Source organism: Meleagris gallopavo, chromosome 4 (genome assembly GCF_905368555.1).
Source record: "Meleagris gallopavo chromosome 4, MGAL_WU_HG_1.1, whole genome shotgun sequence".
In the NCBI taxonomy this organism is placed as follows: Eukaryota; Metazoa; Chordata; class Aves; order Galliformes; family Phasianidae; genus Meleagris; species Meleagris gallopavo.
In genome coordinates, this window is record NC_139407.1 from 23,574,578 (window position 1) to 23,591,743 (window position 17,166).

Below are 17,166 nucleotides of genomic sequence, written 5' to 3' on the forward strand. Positions count from 1 at the left end.
TACAATCTCTTATGTCACTAAAATGCCTGAATAACTGAAGATGTCTTCCCATCTTATTTGCTCAAATTTCATTTGCCTGGTTATTGTGGCATAATAATCCCACTCAATCTCCAGCCACTGGAAGAGTTTTCTAGGGAAAACTTTGCAGACAGGATCTGAATTGTTTTTAATGTAATAATTGGAAAAAAAATAATATTAATAATAATAATAAAAAAAAATCCCCAAGCCCTGGAAAACCTTGTCTGGCATTTTCAGCTTGCTTTATATGTTTATCTAACTACAGAACAAGCTGAAGGAAAAGAAAGCATATCTCCATTTTGCATACACTTTAAAGCTGTTACGATAAGGAAATACACTGAGGAATGCATGCTGGCTTTGTATCTTAAGCATCACCTTTATCAGAAAAAAAAAAAAATGGAATACAGATAAATAGTGGGTAGTGGGATGTGTTTCTGAAATAGGACTTCCCATTACTTTGCAAATTACATTGTTCATTTTTTTTTTTTAATATTATATTCACCTCTCATGAGATTCAGAGTTCTCTTCAGCTTTGAAGAATCTCTTCTTTTCATTGGTTAGCATTATAAAAGCATGTCATTCAAAAGAGTGCACTCAGTGTTAAAACTCCTGAAGAATCAAGTGCCATTACAATCGCTACATATTTAAACCCCATTCAACTATACATGGCTCTTTGAGTTTCAAATGACTTTGCTTTTCATATTAGGCAAGATCATTTGAATAGAGGAAAACTGGAGATAAGCTCTGACAAATTCAACCCTCAAGAATTGGACAAAAACCCAACTCAAACAAAAACAAAAATCAAATCCAAAACAACCGAAACAAAATAACCCATAGCAATCAGCGTCAGTGGGAAATGGAACAAAACAATAGGTATAGTTTGACCTCGCAATTGTTTTCCTTCGGATTAAGTCATCAGAAAACTCGAGTTCCCTCTGCTGGCCAAGTAATAAATCTGTAGCCGCAGAACGGCGCTGACGTTCCCACGGATGCTTACATGCAAGCAAGTAGCTTGGAAGAAAAAGCCACGTTGACTCGCGTAGGAAGAAGCACTCACAAAGGAAAAACAACAACAACAAAAAAAAAAACCACAAAGAAATATAAGAAAGTGCAAAACTAGTTGGGGAAACGTTTCAGGCAACTCAGGGAGTACTATGAAAAGAATATGACATTTAATGTTTACCTTTTAAAGGTTTTCTTCTCATATAAATATACATATATTTGTATACTTAGCCTCTGTGTAAGGATGTTGGGATTTCTGTGCTGTCAACTGACTGCAAGTGTGCTTCTGCTATTCCTCTTATAGTTGAGATTGGGATTTGCTGCTGCTAAGCAGTGGAATAACTAGCAAACCGTTTTCACATTTAAAAATATGTCTAAACATTTCTTTGGAGTGGAGTATTTCCTTCTGTTGCAGAGATACACGAGATCACTTTTAAGCAGAAACCAGTGAAGTTTAAACTTAGCTTTTACCTGTTTAAAATAACGTGTATATGGTACCTTACAGTTCACAAGGTTAAAAAGGTAAATGGTTTCATGTATACCGTAGCCCCCCACTAAAAAGAGGACAATGATGATGAGCCAGCCACTTTTGCAGAGGTGGGAAGTAACTAGTTAGCATAGTTAATCTTTTGAGACACATCCATGGCCTTAAGTGGATTCTTTTCGTTCAGCTGAAGGCACAACAGCTGGATTCTGTCATCCCTGACTGGGGCAGTCTTGTTAGTGTAGGATGACCTCTGGAGCACTAACACAGATAATACTGGCACCTCTCTCTGCTCTAATCAACTACCAGTCTGAGCAATTCTACAGGAGATGGGGGCATTAAGGCCATATTATTCTAAACAAAATTCAGTGATGGTAGCAGAGTATTGTGACAGCAAAAGACAGATTCTACCTTTCCCACCAAAGGTTTTTTTAATGCTAAATTTAGAGAACGGTCTGTAAAAACAACACAGTACCATATTTTCTCCTTTTTCTTAAAGTTATGTCTTGCAAAACTGGACTGTTTGTGTCAAGTATGTCTAAGCTAAAACTCTCACAGTTTTACTGCCACATAGAAAGCTGCTCATTGCAAACACACGTAGTTAATGTGGTCTCTCCATCTCTTTCCACATACACTAGGGCTGGCACAAAAACAAGGATTTCTGAACATTTAGCTGGAATGCAGAAGACTCAGGTTCAAGTTACCACTCAATTCTAGAGCAAGACATTGAACTAGAGCCTCCTAAGTCTGAATTGAAGAGCTCTGTGGACGAACCAGGGGTAATTTTGCTGATTGAAGTTCTGAACTTTGAACATTTTCAAAGAAGCTTCATCAGAAACTGACCAGTTTTCATGGTATGCATGAATTTTCAGTAAAAATATTTCCTGCTGTAAAGTTTTCAATCATAGCTTATATAACATGCTGTGGATAAAGCAATAGACAACAAAGCTCTCAGTAGCTATGAAACAGCAGAACAAATGTAAATAACAACAAAAAGGGATGTATATGCACATAGGCAACACTCTACCAAGTTGTTCAGGATTTCTCACAGGCATTTGGTGTACCTCTACTTCATGTACACAGATGCGCCATTAATAACAGTGTATGCACAACATACGTAGTATAAGATACTAATGTTACAGTTAACAGCAATTGTTTATCCTCATGTATGATTGATTAGAAAATAACTAAACAGTCAACTTAGCTATAGAATCAGTTATATAAAATTCTATGATACAAGCTTGCAGATGTAAAATGTTGATAGCTTGAATGCTTTGGTGTACTCAGACTTCTCTAGCTGTTACAAATGCTTTCTGGATCACTGGGACAGTGGAGCATTGCTACAGTCCTGTGCCTGAACAAGAGAGAGGTATCGGCTTCAGTTGCATTTGAGGGTGAACATCCTCGAAGTTCAGCTTCTACCGTAGAAATCATATAAGTAAATGTCTGCCTCCAAGGCAAGAGCACTTACATTTATTTTATTGACAATGGATGGAAAAAGGGTACTATTTGTCCAACCAAAACAAATAAGTAGAGTGCAAATGTCTAAAGTTAGGTGAGAAACCCCAACGTTGATTTGCATATCAAGCAAAAGAAGCAAAGCCATCTGAAAAATTTGGGGTGCTTACTTGCCTGCAGTCTATCATGTCAAAGACAGAAATAAAATCCAGTTCTCCAGAGTGGCATCACTTAATTGGTATAAGCATTGTGTTCCACCCTCTGTTGACAATTTTACTATGACAACACCAGTTTGATTTACTAGAGCTGTGACTGTCTATTGGAAGGGAAATACATTGATGTGAGAGGCAGGAGTACAGAGTGTCCATGCAATTAAAGACTGTGACATAACAAACAGACCCGTACAAGTCAAGCGCACTATTTCTTTTACATGAAGACAATGTAGAAGTAGTGCTGTTTTGTAATTTCATGAGGTTTTAAAAAAGCATGGAAATTGAAATCCCAATCCTCAAATCAACAGCTGAACACTTTTGGTAACATAGCATAATCCTGTGACCCTCAAACCAATGACAGAAAATGGAGAGTAGGTGTCATCCTGTTTGTAAACAACTAACAGACTTTTTTAATCTATAGTTTTTGTGGCATTCAGTAGACAGAAAAATGAAGTTTTCCAGCAGAACAATTTTTTAGGGGGTTGAAGTAAATAGAGAAAATGTAATTCTGATGCCACTTTCAGCAATAACTATATAGAAATGTTCACAAAGACTGTACAGTTATTTATTTCAGCTTAAAAAAAAAAAAAAGAAAAAGAAAGAGGAAAATCATGGGAATGATCACTAACTTGTTGCTTTGACAAGTTAGCAGGGCCTTCAGCTTCTGTTCCTTATCTACTTGATATAGACCAGTAATACGTATATATGATATACGTAATCCCGATCTTCTGTACCTTGTAGGAGTTACTCTGCTGCAAGGAAATTCTTGTTCTCTTTTAAGTCCTTCCCAAATAAATGCTTAAAGCGTAAAAGCAAATGATATACGCATCAAAATCATGACAAATCAAGTTTTACATCCTTTTGTCTCTTGCTTAGATCAGGTTCCAGTCCCAGATCCCAGGCCATGTGGACTAGTGATTGGGATCTTTTTGCCATCACCTTCCCTAATGTCAACCATCTTTTTCTACTTGTGATCATCTCTGTGGTGTCTAGTCCTTCTCATTTGAACTTCCTCAAAGTGGTTTCTTCTTACCACTGTGCCCTCAAGCCCTTTCAATTCATTTTCCTGATTGAATGCTGTCAGCAGGGGGAGTGTCAACAGCACAGGAGTCTTGCACAGGGGTTACACGTTTTTGTGGAAGGAATAGACCTACTAGGTCAGGTAGAAATTTGGCCAAGTTATACATACCAAAGACACAGTCACACTGGAAAGCGTTGACTCATATGAAAGACAGAGAGCTCTTTGTGAAATGGAAAGAAACCCATCTAAACTTGTATTTGAGTTGCCACAAAAATAACGCCAAAACTATCATGTGATTGGGCTTGAGATCTTTGCCTTATTGTTACTAATTTATTTTAAATAGCAACTTTTTGTTGCACACTTTTTTTCATTATTTACTGGAGAGTTAGTCCACTGCTGGTGAGTTACAATGAGAATGAATTACGTTGAGATTGACCAAATAAAACATAAATCAATTTTGAGTACACTGGTATTGAAATAAAATAGCCTGGGTAATCTGCACCGTCTGAACATTCCATTTCCCTGGATGATTCTTCCCTTCAGTGAGTCACTGTCTTCTGGTAAATGTTGATTACACTCTATGTATATTTGTGAAAAGTTCAGCACAGCTAGGCTATTGCAATTAGTCCAAACCTCAATGTATTATCAGCATATGCTTAAGGAAAAACATGCATTCAGGATAGTAACTCAAGAATCCAGATACTATTGTATATAACACAATATATGAATGATTACATACAATTTTCTTGCAATATTTTCACATACAAAAAGGAATAAAATGTAAAAATACACACACACACAAAACTTACAGCAGTGCAATAGAAAATGCAACAGTAACAGCAGAGCAGCAAGATCCCAGGCTGCAGCAAGTAAGGAGTTGCTTAAACACAACAACAGTAGGCACAGACATAAAGGAAAGAAGCTGCTTACCTTCAGAAGGACTCAGATGTACAGGAATCTCTACTGTCAGCCCTTAAACAAGGTCTGGGAAGGGGTCGATGTTGGCTCCAGCCCTTCCAATCACTCAGGTACATTGCATGCACATGAGCTCCCCTGCGTTTGCCCTGCCTTCCCACCAGGTGCTCAATCACTGGTTCAAGTTGTGACTTAACATTTCCACTACAAATACGAACACCAAAAAAACAAAACAAAACATCCCCCCAAAAAACAAAAAAGTGAAAGGTTACTATTAGGTTGTTGAAAGAAGAGAGAATATAGAGAGAATGCTTGAACTGCCCCAAAACAAGGTTGGATAAAAACAATTTAATGACCAAACCAAATCTGGTTATTCAGGAGAACTAAACACGAGATAAAATTAAAATTTTAAGAATCTCCAACTCAAATAGAATTTCTGGTTCTGAAGTAGGTTTTCTGAAGTAATGCTACCTGGTGTGTAATTTTTTGCTTGTTAACATTTGTAGACTCTCTTCTCTGAGGTAAGTAATATGTGGCTACTTAGGAGTCACAGATAAAATGTCCCTATCACTGAACTCCTGGAGGTCCTGATGCAGGAGATACCTTTCAGAATGAGTTATAAGTCATACCAGTGATACTGCATTCAGACATAGCTGTTATTTTCAGAGGAAAATATGATGCTGGCATATATGCTGATGACAGTGGTGCACTTTTTATTAGTACCCCATGGTTAGGGCACCTTTCTAGGTTTAATTTCTCCTTTTCCTTGTGTGTCTTTCTGTTTATCACCCCCAGAAGAAGGCCTGGTTCAACAAAGGAAACAGAATGGTGCACTCTTCCCACATCAGTACTGAAACCAAGGGATGATCAGTAGGGAACCTTCTCCGAACAGGAGGAGGTAGAGGCTGACGTCTTGTCTCTGACTCTAAAACTGTTTCTGTATTTCCCTGTTATCTGAAAAGTGAAATCATTAGGTCTGAATTAGGTCTGTTTACAGGGTATGGCCCCCAGATAGCATTTTCTTTTTCAGCTTTTACTGAGTCATCTTTTGCCTTCATTTCAGCAATATACTAAGGCACTTACCTAAACATTAGGAATAAATAACAAAATTGCTACCAGTGGGAACAATCACATATCTAAAATTAGGAGTGTACTGTCCTACTCTATGTGACTAAGACCTATATGTTTGTGATATTCCATGCTTGTGGTCTGAGTCTTGATGTTTAACAAGTAATGACTAGTGGGATCCCAATATTTCATTACAAATGTTATCACTGTTGTGCACCTGATATTGTGACAAGGGTCACACTTAATTTTACATTGTATTTGAATTTCATTTTTAGAACCCTTTTCCTTAAAAAATGTTGACGTGCACAAGAAAATCAATTCACAAGTTATTTTCTGAATATTATACGTTATTCCAGAAATCCCTCAAGGCTTCCTCAGCAAAGAAAGAAAAACTGAATCTTGCTGTGCATAGGTAGGAGTTGTGAGCCTTTAAACTCCCGCTTTAGAAAAGTGCAGGGGAGGGTAGAGGATGGTGTTAGTATGTATAGCTGGCACCAGGCTTGCTGCTTCCTGTAAAGAGAAGGGAAGATGCTTCCTTCCCACAATAATTTCTGGGTCCCTGCAGCTGGAAATGAACAGGGCTCCCAGTGCTTTGGCATCAGTAGTGAAGCTGGTGAGACAGTGATTTTTCAGTATTAGAGGCTGTCTGCTGATGTAGGTTGATGTCTTATGTGTATTTATATCGCTCCCTATCTGGATACTTATTTTACCACAGAGTTAGTGTGTGCCATTATTATTTTTTGTTTTCAAACATTTCATTTTCTAAATATGGAAATACTTTTTCCTGAAGAAGTGTAGACTGGTGCAAGATCACACAGGAAAACTCTGGTAATGCAGTTCCTTGAACTCATTTCTTCTAAGCAGATCCCTATCAAACTAATTGTCCTTCTCTGTATGTCTTTTTGGTAGCAAATATTGTAAAACTGAATATTTCTTTTTTTTTTTTGATTGTTCTTCTACAACATACATATACCTTAGCTTCTACAAACAGTGTGGGAACTTTTTTTTTTTTTTTTTAACCACTAATTCAATTGATATATATAGTATTCTTATGTTTAAAAATGCCTTTGAAGACTCGTCCAAAGCTCACTGAAACCAATGACATCTTTATTTAATTTCAATGGAACACATATCAGGATGTGGACAAAAGGAAGATGTGGTCCTTCTTCTGCACTGAGAACTAAAACAGGCATCCTTGAAGGCATAGGGCATAATTTGCTCCTGGAATTAATAGAAGAAAATGAGATTCTCGAGACTTCACAAAAACGGCTGTTTAACACTTTGAGAAGCAGTGCCTCTCAAAACACTTCTCTCTGAAACAATATCTATTTGAACAACATTTTAACACAGAGATGTCTTTGCTGAGATTTTTTCCCCCAGATTTCCTTCTATTCTGGATTCAGCAAGACCAGAGAGAAAAATATGTCTCACCATTTAAAACAGGTCGAAGTACACTGTAAAGCAAGTGAAAATAACTGTCTGTGTTTTGCTTTACAGAGCAATGGATTCATTGGGCCAATGGCTATAATTCATTTTAAAAAGGTTGTGTTTTCAAGTTTCACAAGATTATAGCTATATTGAGTCAATACAGTCAAAAAAATGTTCTGAAGAGCCCTGAGAGGTTTGTTGCTAATTATAGGAACACTGTGTCTCACTTTTGAAACAGAATGACTTATTACAACTGGAATATCTTCATGGGTCGAGTAAATTTCCAGAGGTTTTTGTTTGTTTGTTTGTTTGTTTGTTTGTTTTTAAGAGAAATAGAGGAAAAAACTGTGCTTTAAAACAATAGTAACATGAAAAAAAAGCATTTGCCAGCATGTTATTGCTAACAGACTTGATTATTTTCTAAAAAAAAACCCTATAATGATGCTTCTTTACTTTTTTGTTAAATCTAAGAAAATGTATTTTTTTGAAAAAATATTCTTAAATAAAAACAAAAAATTGATAGTCTCCATTCAAATTGTTTGTTTGTGTTTTTTAAATGTAAATACGCTTTATTTTTAAAAATCTATGTACTGTAAATTATAATGCAAGAAATCAGCTTTGACACAAAGTCTTTTGATTTGTCCTGAAACAGTTATTTCAAGGGAAGGGAGAAAAATGTGCACCACCCTGAGAGTGAATACATGATGGGCAACATTGAAGTATGCTCACTAAAACCACAGACCTTTCAGCTGCTGGCAGTAGTTCACTCCTGATAAATACAAGATGACTCCATGCTGTGAGACTGCGGAACCAACTTTGAATTGCAGAACACCTGAATGCAAGTGCGACATTTGCTGATGAGATGTGATCAGACAGAACTGTTTTATTTTTCTTGCAAGGCTTCGATACCATCTGAAGTCAGTCCTGTTGCAAATTTACCTCTGGTTGAACTGCTCTCTACTTTCCCTGTGAATTCGTATCTGAAGACAGCAGAAGTTGTTACAAAGAGAAAGAAAGGTAATTTCTGGTACGCTACAGACTTATCTGAAGCATTTTGCGCTGTCTTCAGAACAAAAGTCCAAACTTCAACATCTTTCTAGACCATTAAGCCTTTTGAATATTTTTCAGCTTTCTGAATTACCAATCAATCTCAGCAATAATTCTAGGGTTACTGAGGAAATACCCCTCTGAGAAGAGTACTAGGAAAATCCATTTTAGTGATTATTTTATAAGGAATAATGACCACTTTGTTTCATTAGTGGCTTTCTGTTTCTAATCAGACATTTATTTTTCACATTCACCAAACAAGGATGTACAGCATATGTTAAGGGAAATGTGTGTGTACCATATGGCTGAGAAGAATAAATTCTGTATAAAATGGAGAGGGTGAATAAGGAAGAGTAAGGTAATATAATAGATAATGAATTCAGCCACATCATATGATTTTATTGTTATGGGGATGCAAAGACTAAGGAGTGGTATGGAGTGCATATGGATTTTAAACTCAGGAGACAGAGTTTTACTTTTAGTATTCTAAGGTGCCCTTTTGGTCTCAGCCTGATCAGATGGCTCTGTAGTCATTAAGTGAAAAAGACTGAAAGCTTAATTCCTTAATTCAGCAGAAGTAAAGCCCAATAGATGCAGACACATGAAACTGAAAAAAAAAAAACCCTGAATAAGTCCTGTGATGTGTTAAGTTTGGGGTAGGTATTCTGTGTTGCAGAACAGCACTTTAATAATTTCTAAGTACCAAAATCATGTACTTTGGCTTGCATTTAAAAACAAAGGCTCCAAAATCAATCAAAAGATTTCTTTTAGAAATTGGCTCAGCTTCAGAAAATGAATTTTCTGATCAGACTTGTAATCAGGAAGCATCTCAAGCTGAAATCACTAGAATGAATGGTTGAGAAACAACTTTTGATGTCCTAACCAAACACTGCCATTTTTAAGAGATATTCTGGGTGGTGGGGGGGGAAGATAGTAGACTTCTTGTTATTCTTTGGAATTTGGATGATTCTATATCAAAATCCCACATTAATTAACTCTCCAGCCCTGGTATTCATAGTGAAATCTGCAGTTGTCTGTGTAAATGTCTTAATTATTATGGATAAAAAACTGAAATGCTCAGAATGTAAACTGGCACTGAGTTATCTACCTTACTTTACATAGCCTCATCTTACTAATACCACCTTTCGCAGGAGTGCTAATGTTGAAAGAAAAAGAAACTGAATGTTCCTACTTTTACTTTCAGCATTTGCATTATACACTTATGGTTGTACATCACATCCTGTCTATAATCCTGTTTACATAGATTATGATTTTTGATTGTTGCAACTGTCAGTGGTTTAATATTAATGTCTAAAAATGTGCTCATTAGAATCATAACTTGTGTCTCTCCCTTGAGGAGTGTATTATCATGTTTGGCAACATCAATCATTTTTAATTAAAGCAAGTAACATTTCCCCCAACCCACCCCACAGTTCTACAGTTTAAAGAAAAGTTACTGAGAATTTCCTCTTCTTAACATATAGTTTATGATCAGGTAGAAATACACAAGAACATTCTTGTATAAATCCATAGTCTTCTTTCAAACTTTTGTTTTAAGCATACCTGGTAGATTTATTGCTTGACTGTGCTTCAGTAGTCTGACTCCCTGTGGTGATTTCCCAAAGTCTGCAGGCAGGAATACACCCCTCCTGCTGCAAAAGATTATGACATCATGGATGTTAAAAAGAGAATGAATGATGTGGTTAGCCATGCATTCAATATATTACTAGGGAGGGGGTTATATGGAAACATGGCCTTTCTGTCAGATAGAATGAATGAGATATATAATTTGTTTTGTCCCTCTCTTAAAAGAACAAGGGAAAGGAGATAATCTGTCTTAATAAGGGCATGCTTAGAGTATCAACCAACTAGAAAGTAATATATTTTTAAACATCCATATGTGATCCCTTTATTAAATTAGGATGTTGAGCTAAATTTAAAGTATCAATATATAAATCAGTCAGTCAGTTAAATTAGCCAATTTTATACTGATAAATGGGAGTTAATAAAGCAATTACTTCTTTCTGAACCATAAGGCTCTGGTTTTCAAATCAGTTGTATGAGTTATGGATTACTGACATAATTTACAAGTTTTCATTTATGTGACTTATATCCTTGATTTCTTAGGAATTAGTCCTTTATTGTATTAAAGACGCAACAAAACAGCATTTGAGTAACATTAAGGATGGAGCAAAGCAACAAAATTCAAGGACTATTTATGGTGATGCAGAGTTCTTAACTCTAGTTGCTGTTGTTTTTAACATAGAGAGAGTTAAGGACAGAGTTGTTGCCTTAATATTGAAGGTCATGACTTTTCAATGTGTGTGTCATGACCTATGTTCCATACCTATAGGTTTTTGCCTTTTTTTCTCTCATTTTTATAAGCACACACCAGTAGCAGCAGTTCTGCACCTATGTTGGCCATTTGTTATGAAAGAGGTGGTATTAAAACTTGTCAGTGTATTGCCACATAACCTTCACATTTTCTATTTTTATGAGGCTCAGCTTTGTATAGGTTGACGCCATTGGGGGGTTGGAAATGGTTACAACGTGAACAAGGTCAAGATTATATAGGATGTGTCGTAAATAAATTCTCATTTTAATTTTTCACACGCTTTTCTCCTTGTAATGCTTACTGCCTGGTATTTATCCTTTTCTGCTCAGCCAGAAGTAACCCACCTCTTGGGCCACACAAATCCCGAATACCTGCACAAACTAACTTAAGTCAGGTTGAATTTTGGAAAATCCTATTAGTAATTTGCAAGGCAGTTCTGAAATCCATGAAATAAGTTGTAGTTTGCAGACTAAACTTTTTACTATCCTCTCCTTTGTTATCAGTTAGGAACACAAAAACACAGATAATAGCAGCCATTATGAAAGACAGTAACAAGAATGTGTCAGGAAGACTTCACTATGCTTACTGATGGCATTTGTGTAGTTCAGTTCATTAGGTGTTGCAAAAACAACAACAAAAAAATCTCAAATCAATGAAATAATATTGAAATTGTGGCTTTTCCTACTAAGAGGTACTTGTTGGAAAGTGCCAAGAGGCTTTCTGAGAAATCAAAACTGGCTAATAGAGACTGAGACATTTCTGATTAAAATAGGGAATGAATAAGAATGTAGGCAAAAAAAGTCACACCGACGTTAGCATGTTCAAGGAGCACTGCCAGGGGAAAAAAACAAAACAAAACAAAACGCAACACAAGAAGATTTATGTGACCAAGAGTAGGATTCATTTGAGATCTAGCCCAAATGTCAGACTCATTTTACAGACTGGCAGAGTCAACAGAGTGAAAGAGTTACTTTAGTCACCTTATCTCCTATGCTCTGGATCTAGCACTTTGCATGGGGAGAACCATTAGAAAGATTGGCTTCAATCTCCCCAACATATCTCCATTCAAATATCAACAGCTGGTAGGTAGGAATAGGTAAGTTTGTCAGAACTTGTATTTCATGACAATTCTATTGTGAAATATAAAGTCACTTAACTACTCACTACAAAGAAATTTTTTTTCATTTAAAAAAAAAGAACATTTAATAAAATGAATTAGTTTTTCCCTCTGAAATGCTTACATTGAAATTCATATGCACCAATATGTACAGTGCATTTTATATGAGGCTACTCCAAAAGTAATGCCTCCTATTTTATTATATTGGACTGTGATATCAGAGGTGCATGTTGGTAGTATGGCAGTGTAGGGTGCACCTTTCCAGTCCATAGAGTGGTGACATGTGAATTTCCCATCAAAGAAGTTCAAGATGCAGCTCTCAACAGGTAAAGCACTGTCTTCTGGGATAGGAAGGGAGCACCAGACCCCACACCAGTTTGAAGTCTGTGGAGCACATTGCCAATCTTGGCTGGACTGTCATACCACAGCTACTGTCCAGACTTGGCAACTTCTGATGTCCTTCTTTTTGAGCCAATGCAAGATGGACTTCATGGGCAAAATTTCCTTAGCGACGACACTATCATAGCAGTTGTGAAAAGGTGAGTCACCTCCACTGGTGCAGATTGTTACAAGCGTGGCATGCAGGTTCTTGCTCTTTGCTAGTGAAAATTCATAGTTATTAGTGTGACTATGTTGAAAAATAGTGTTTTGTAGCTGAAAATTCGCTCTATCAGATAGTGTTATTTTGCTCTTTGTGTCTGTTGTAGTTTTTGTGGAAATAAACAGGAAACATTACTTTTGAAGCAATATATAAATTTCAGAGCTCATAGGCCTGGGCTTCAAACATGAATGAGCCAAAAATTAACTAATGACAGAGTTATTCAGGTGATGATCTTTCTGGTATGTGTTGGAGATGAAATATAATTTTCAGCTGTCAAATTTTTAAAGTATGATTTTGAGGAAATACCAAAATGGATTTTCTGTATTTTTACCAAAATTTACCCTTGAATCCTATGTAGTTGGTTAAAATCGATAAGGCAATATCATAGCATTTTGTTCTAGCATTAATGTTATAAGAATTATTAACATGTCTGCCATTTATGTTGGTGTTATCAATTATTTGAATCCCTGTTTGCCTAACTGAAAATAACTGGATTTAAGTGAAACATAAACTCACTAAATGTTATCGAATAGGATATGAGCTCAGTAAAATACTAAAGCCTCTTAATAAACTTAATTTAAAGGGCCAATATTTGATAGACCTAGCAGGAACGGGAAAACTCTTCTAGTGTTTACACAAGAGTAACCCAACTGATTCCATTAGCATACCTTTCTTTTTTTTTTTTTGCCTCAACTAAAACAAATTTGTAAATAATTTTTAAAAAAAAATGGAATTTTGACAGAATTTCATTTTTCCTTTCAGTAACCTCTAATTTTGTGGGACTTTAGATAATATAACTTCCCTAATACAATTTAACAATAGCAACCTTACAGGATGCTAAAGAAAGGCTGTTTGTTTACAGTATATAGAGCAATGCCAGATCTGGCTGGTGTGCAGGCAAGATTTCTCAAACTTTTGATCTGCAAGCTCTGCTTTCCAGAATGTCAAGATCCATGTTAAAAAGGGAATCTGGTGTGCAGAGTTTGTTCATCCCATCACCACAATTTTAAAGCAGAACAGAAGACTGATAGAGATGATTAAAGTATGGCATAAATACTGTATGGGCCATGCAGACTTTTGGGCTGACTCAGAATGGCTCTTATACTGCCAGGATCGTGGATTGCATTTGATGGGTTTAACTGTCAGGGAGTTAAGGAAAGGAAATTTCCCATCAGTTACGAGTGACTTTTTTTTACTCTGTCCCCCTAAACTGTCAAGTGATGAAGGTCTTCCTCTTACTCTCCTGGGGCTTCCTTCCTTTTCCCCATTTCTTTCTTCTCACATACGCAGATTTTAGCAATCTTTTTAGGAGGATAGAGTGAAAGAAATGACCCGAATTCCTCTGTGTTTAATATTGATGTTCTACATGGCAAAGTCTGAGTTTCATAGAGAGAAATTTTCCTTTTAAGAGGCAAAATTGAAGCAGATGATTGATACTTAGTCTCTTCAAACCCTGAAAGTTTTCCTTGAATGAAATCTGATCCTTGAAGGAGTAACCTCCCAAGTTAAAAACAAAAAAATATGAAGGAAATTCATATAATGCACTGCTCAATTATTTCCCACTGTGTAATGTGAAGCCACCAGCATGTTTCACATATTCAAGTGCAAGAATGAATGTAAAAATGCATAGCTTCACAGAGTATCTTCTTCCATAGCTAGGAGTGTGGTATCTATACAATTACAATAGATCTACCTCTTGTGAGAATATTGAAAATACGTTTGTTTTTAGAAGTTATAAATTGCTGCTGTTCAGATGATCTAAAGTACAAGCTACATCAGTACAAAACTACATGAGGCTGGTGAAGTATTTAAACAGGGAAAATAATCAAAAAAAGTAAGATTGCAGTCACTCTCTAATTATGATCCTGATTTATAATGTGAAGGCAAAACTCATTTTGGACCTCCAGGTAAAGATAACAGTCAGGCATAGTATTCAAATATTTTTCATTTTGTGAACTTCTATGTTCATCTCTGCACCCAAATAAAAACTACATTTTCAAAACAAATAGGATTGAATTAGATTAATTAATAATATTTATCTCTATTATTCTACTTAGCATAGAGGATGGTGGTTCTACATACGATGACCATGATAGTTAATGTAAGCAAAACTAAAATAGTTTTGGCTTTGAAAAAAAGGAAGTTGGACCAACTTCAGGCTGCGTGCACTTAACATTCTCCAAAATATTGCAGATGGGTTGAATGGAAGGCTGAGTTTGATAAATGCCTTTGGCTCTGAAGCCACAATGCAATACTTGTAAATTCTTTTGAGATGATTAGCCTGGTAGTTTAGCATCTATCATTTGAGATAGACTAGTATTAGTATGGATACAAGTAACTCATTGCACACCCATGCTATTACTCTTCCTCTGGTATAGCTGATATTGCTGATACTCAGTTGCTCATCCTGATAGATTTGATGAAATACTATTTTTTTATTAAAAGAAGGAAAAAGGAAGCTTAATTTAAGGGATTAAATAGTTAACTCCCTTGTATGCAATCAAATGTGATTTCTTGTTTATTTACTTATAGTTTTTATTTATATCTCAGGTTTTATTCTTAGCTCTTATGCATTAAACGGGAAGACCTGTGTAAAAACTTCATAGCCTGTAAAGAGGTAATGGAAAATAACCTTGTAAACTCATTCATTTTTTGGCTCAACATGAGACATTTTTGTAATGTTAAAACCAATGCAAACCATTTTGGATGGTTTTATTAACTTCCCTCTCCCCAGAGGAGTTTTAGTACCTCTGTCTTTGGCTCTGCCATCAGCAGTGTTGCACAGCTGAAGGGGCTGGCATCCTCACCAGGCAGGGAGTCACTGGCTGATGTAAACAGATGCCCTTCCCTTGGAAGAAACACTTTTGAGTATTGGATTGTACATGCCATGCAGGTGCTGGGGAGGTGCAGGAGCTCAGAGGAATTCTCGTTTTGCATGTTAGTAGTGGACCCTCAGGTCCCATTCCCATCATCATTACTGAATCTCCTCTCTCAGGGGAAGATTTACATTCTCTTGACATGGAAGAGTTAAACAAGGGGGAAAAAGACTTTTACACAGCCCTGTAAAAGTCATGTTTTGCTGGCAAACAGCAGCAAACTTGCTAGGCTTTCTTCATTAGAGCCTCACCATTTAAGCCATCAGCGTCATTTTGTGAGGACATCAAACATGTGTACACCAGATGCCTGCAATGCAGAGCAGCACTAAGGACCTGACTCAACTTAACAATAATCTGTGGACAGCGGGTGTGAACCTGAGCTGGGCCAACACCTCATCAGACTGCATGGCTAATTGATTTCAAAATTAGAGTTGGTATTTCTGAACAATAATCTTAAAAGGCAGCAATAAAATACATCAGAATCCTTTGAGCTAGCCAAGCTTTCATCCAAATGGCTTATTACAAAGAGCTGGCACACCTGAACTTTGGCATAGACAAATAAATCCCAAAACAGTAAATGGAAACCACATTTGGCACTGGAGGTTTGTCAAGAGAAGTTTGTAGTCATCAGGAAACAAGATCTTGGATTTTTTTTCCTTAGTGGCAGGAAATCATTCACTGAATGTATTTTACTACAACTGCTGTGATTTATGTAATGAAAATGTAGGTAGTGTTGAGAAGAATACTCTTTTTTTTTTTTTTTTTTTTTTTTTTTTTTTTTTTTTGCATTTCACGATCTTCAGGATCCCAGGAGCTCTAAAAAGCACAGCAAGGGTTACAGTTATCCCAACAGTGATAACCGAATTGCATGTGTGTCGGCCTCCCTCTTTGAACTTTGAACTGCTAGTTTGTGGCATCATGGTCCAAAAGGATTTAGATCTGACTTTTGTTTGGCTACAATAAATTATACCCAAGTATCTGAGCAATGCCTGGAATCTTATCTTGAGGACAGGATGAGGCATCTCACTTAAGGGATGGTATAAATTTGGAATACAAATCTTACCAGGGAATAATTTCAGACCAGGTAGAAAAGATTGTTTTTTTGTTTACTATAGGTTGAATTAGAATAAACTGGAATATTTAAGTAAGCTCATTAATTTATTAGTACAATATGACATGGAAAAAAAGGCTGTCTGAAGGGCATAAAGACAGGACTAAAGAAATCTGTGATGTCAGTGGCTGATCTGTGAAGTACCTTAAATCCATTCGGACTGGTTGGCTCTTGCAATTGCTTGTAGATAGCTTTATACGTTTGATTTAATGAATTAAAAAATGTGTAACAGGCTAGAAGCAAACGCAGCTTTTATCATCAGTTGATCTGATTGAAACGTTACCTACTCCTGTGTTATTAGCTTTGAGCTTAAAATCAGAGGTAAGTTCTATCACTGATAGTATCCTGGCTTGAGTTTGTGACAACTGAGATAGTTCTGTTCGTGGTTTTGAATTATTTTGATCTATACTATTTATATTTGTATTGGTATGATGTTAAGCTTAGCTCAAAAAGTGCATCTTTTTGATATGTAT

The 17,166-nt window shown here is 36.3% G+C and overlaps 1 protein-coding gene across 5 annotated transcripts in view; it reads right to left on the bottom strand.

Annotated features, from left to right (window-relative positions):
* The window catches only part of LOC104910629 (uncharacterized), a 43,931-nt gene that overhangs the window by 16,054 nt on the left and 10,711 nt on the right, over window positions 1-17,166 (bottom strand). For 4 of the 5 annotated variants that reach the window (XR_004159523.2, XR_014882920.1, XR_014882919.1 and 1 more), the window contains 2 exons: window positions 10,217-10,305; window positions 5,126-5,314 (listed from right to left, as the gene is read on the bottom strand). Coding sequence is in view for 1 of the 5 variants with exons in the window: in XM_085222478.1 (XP_085078604.1) it covers window positions 7,359-7,399; window positions 8,349-8,438; window positions 10,217-10,305 (220 nt within the window). In the remaining 4 variants the exon portion in view is untranslated. Of the gene's footprint in view, window positions 1-5,125; window positions 5,315-7,228; window positions 7,400-8,348; window positions 8,439-10,216; window positions 10,306-17,166 lie in introns of those variants that run through there. The other variant, XM_085222478.1, reaches the window with a different exon arrangement.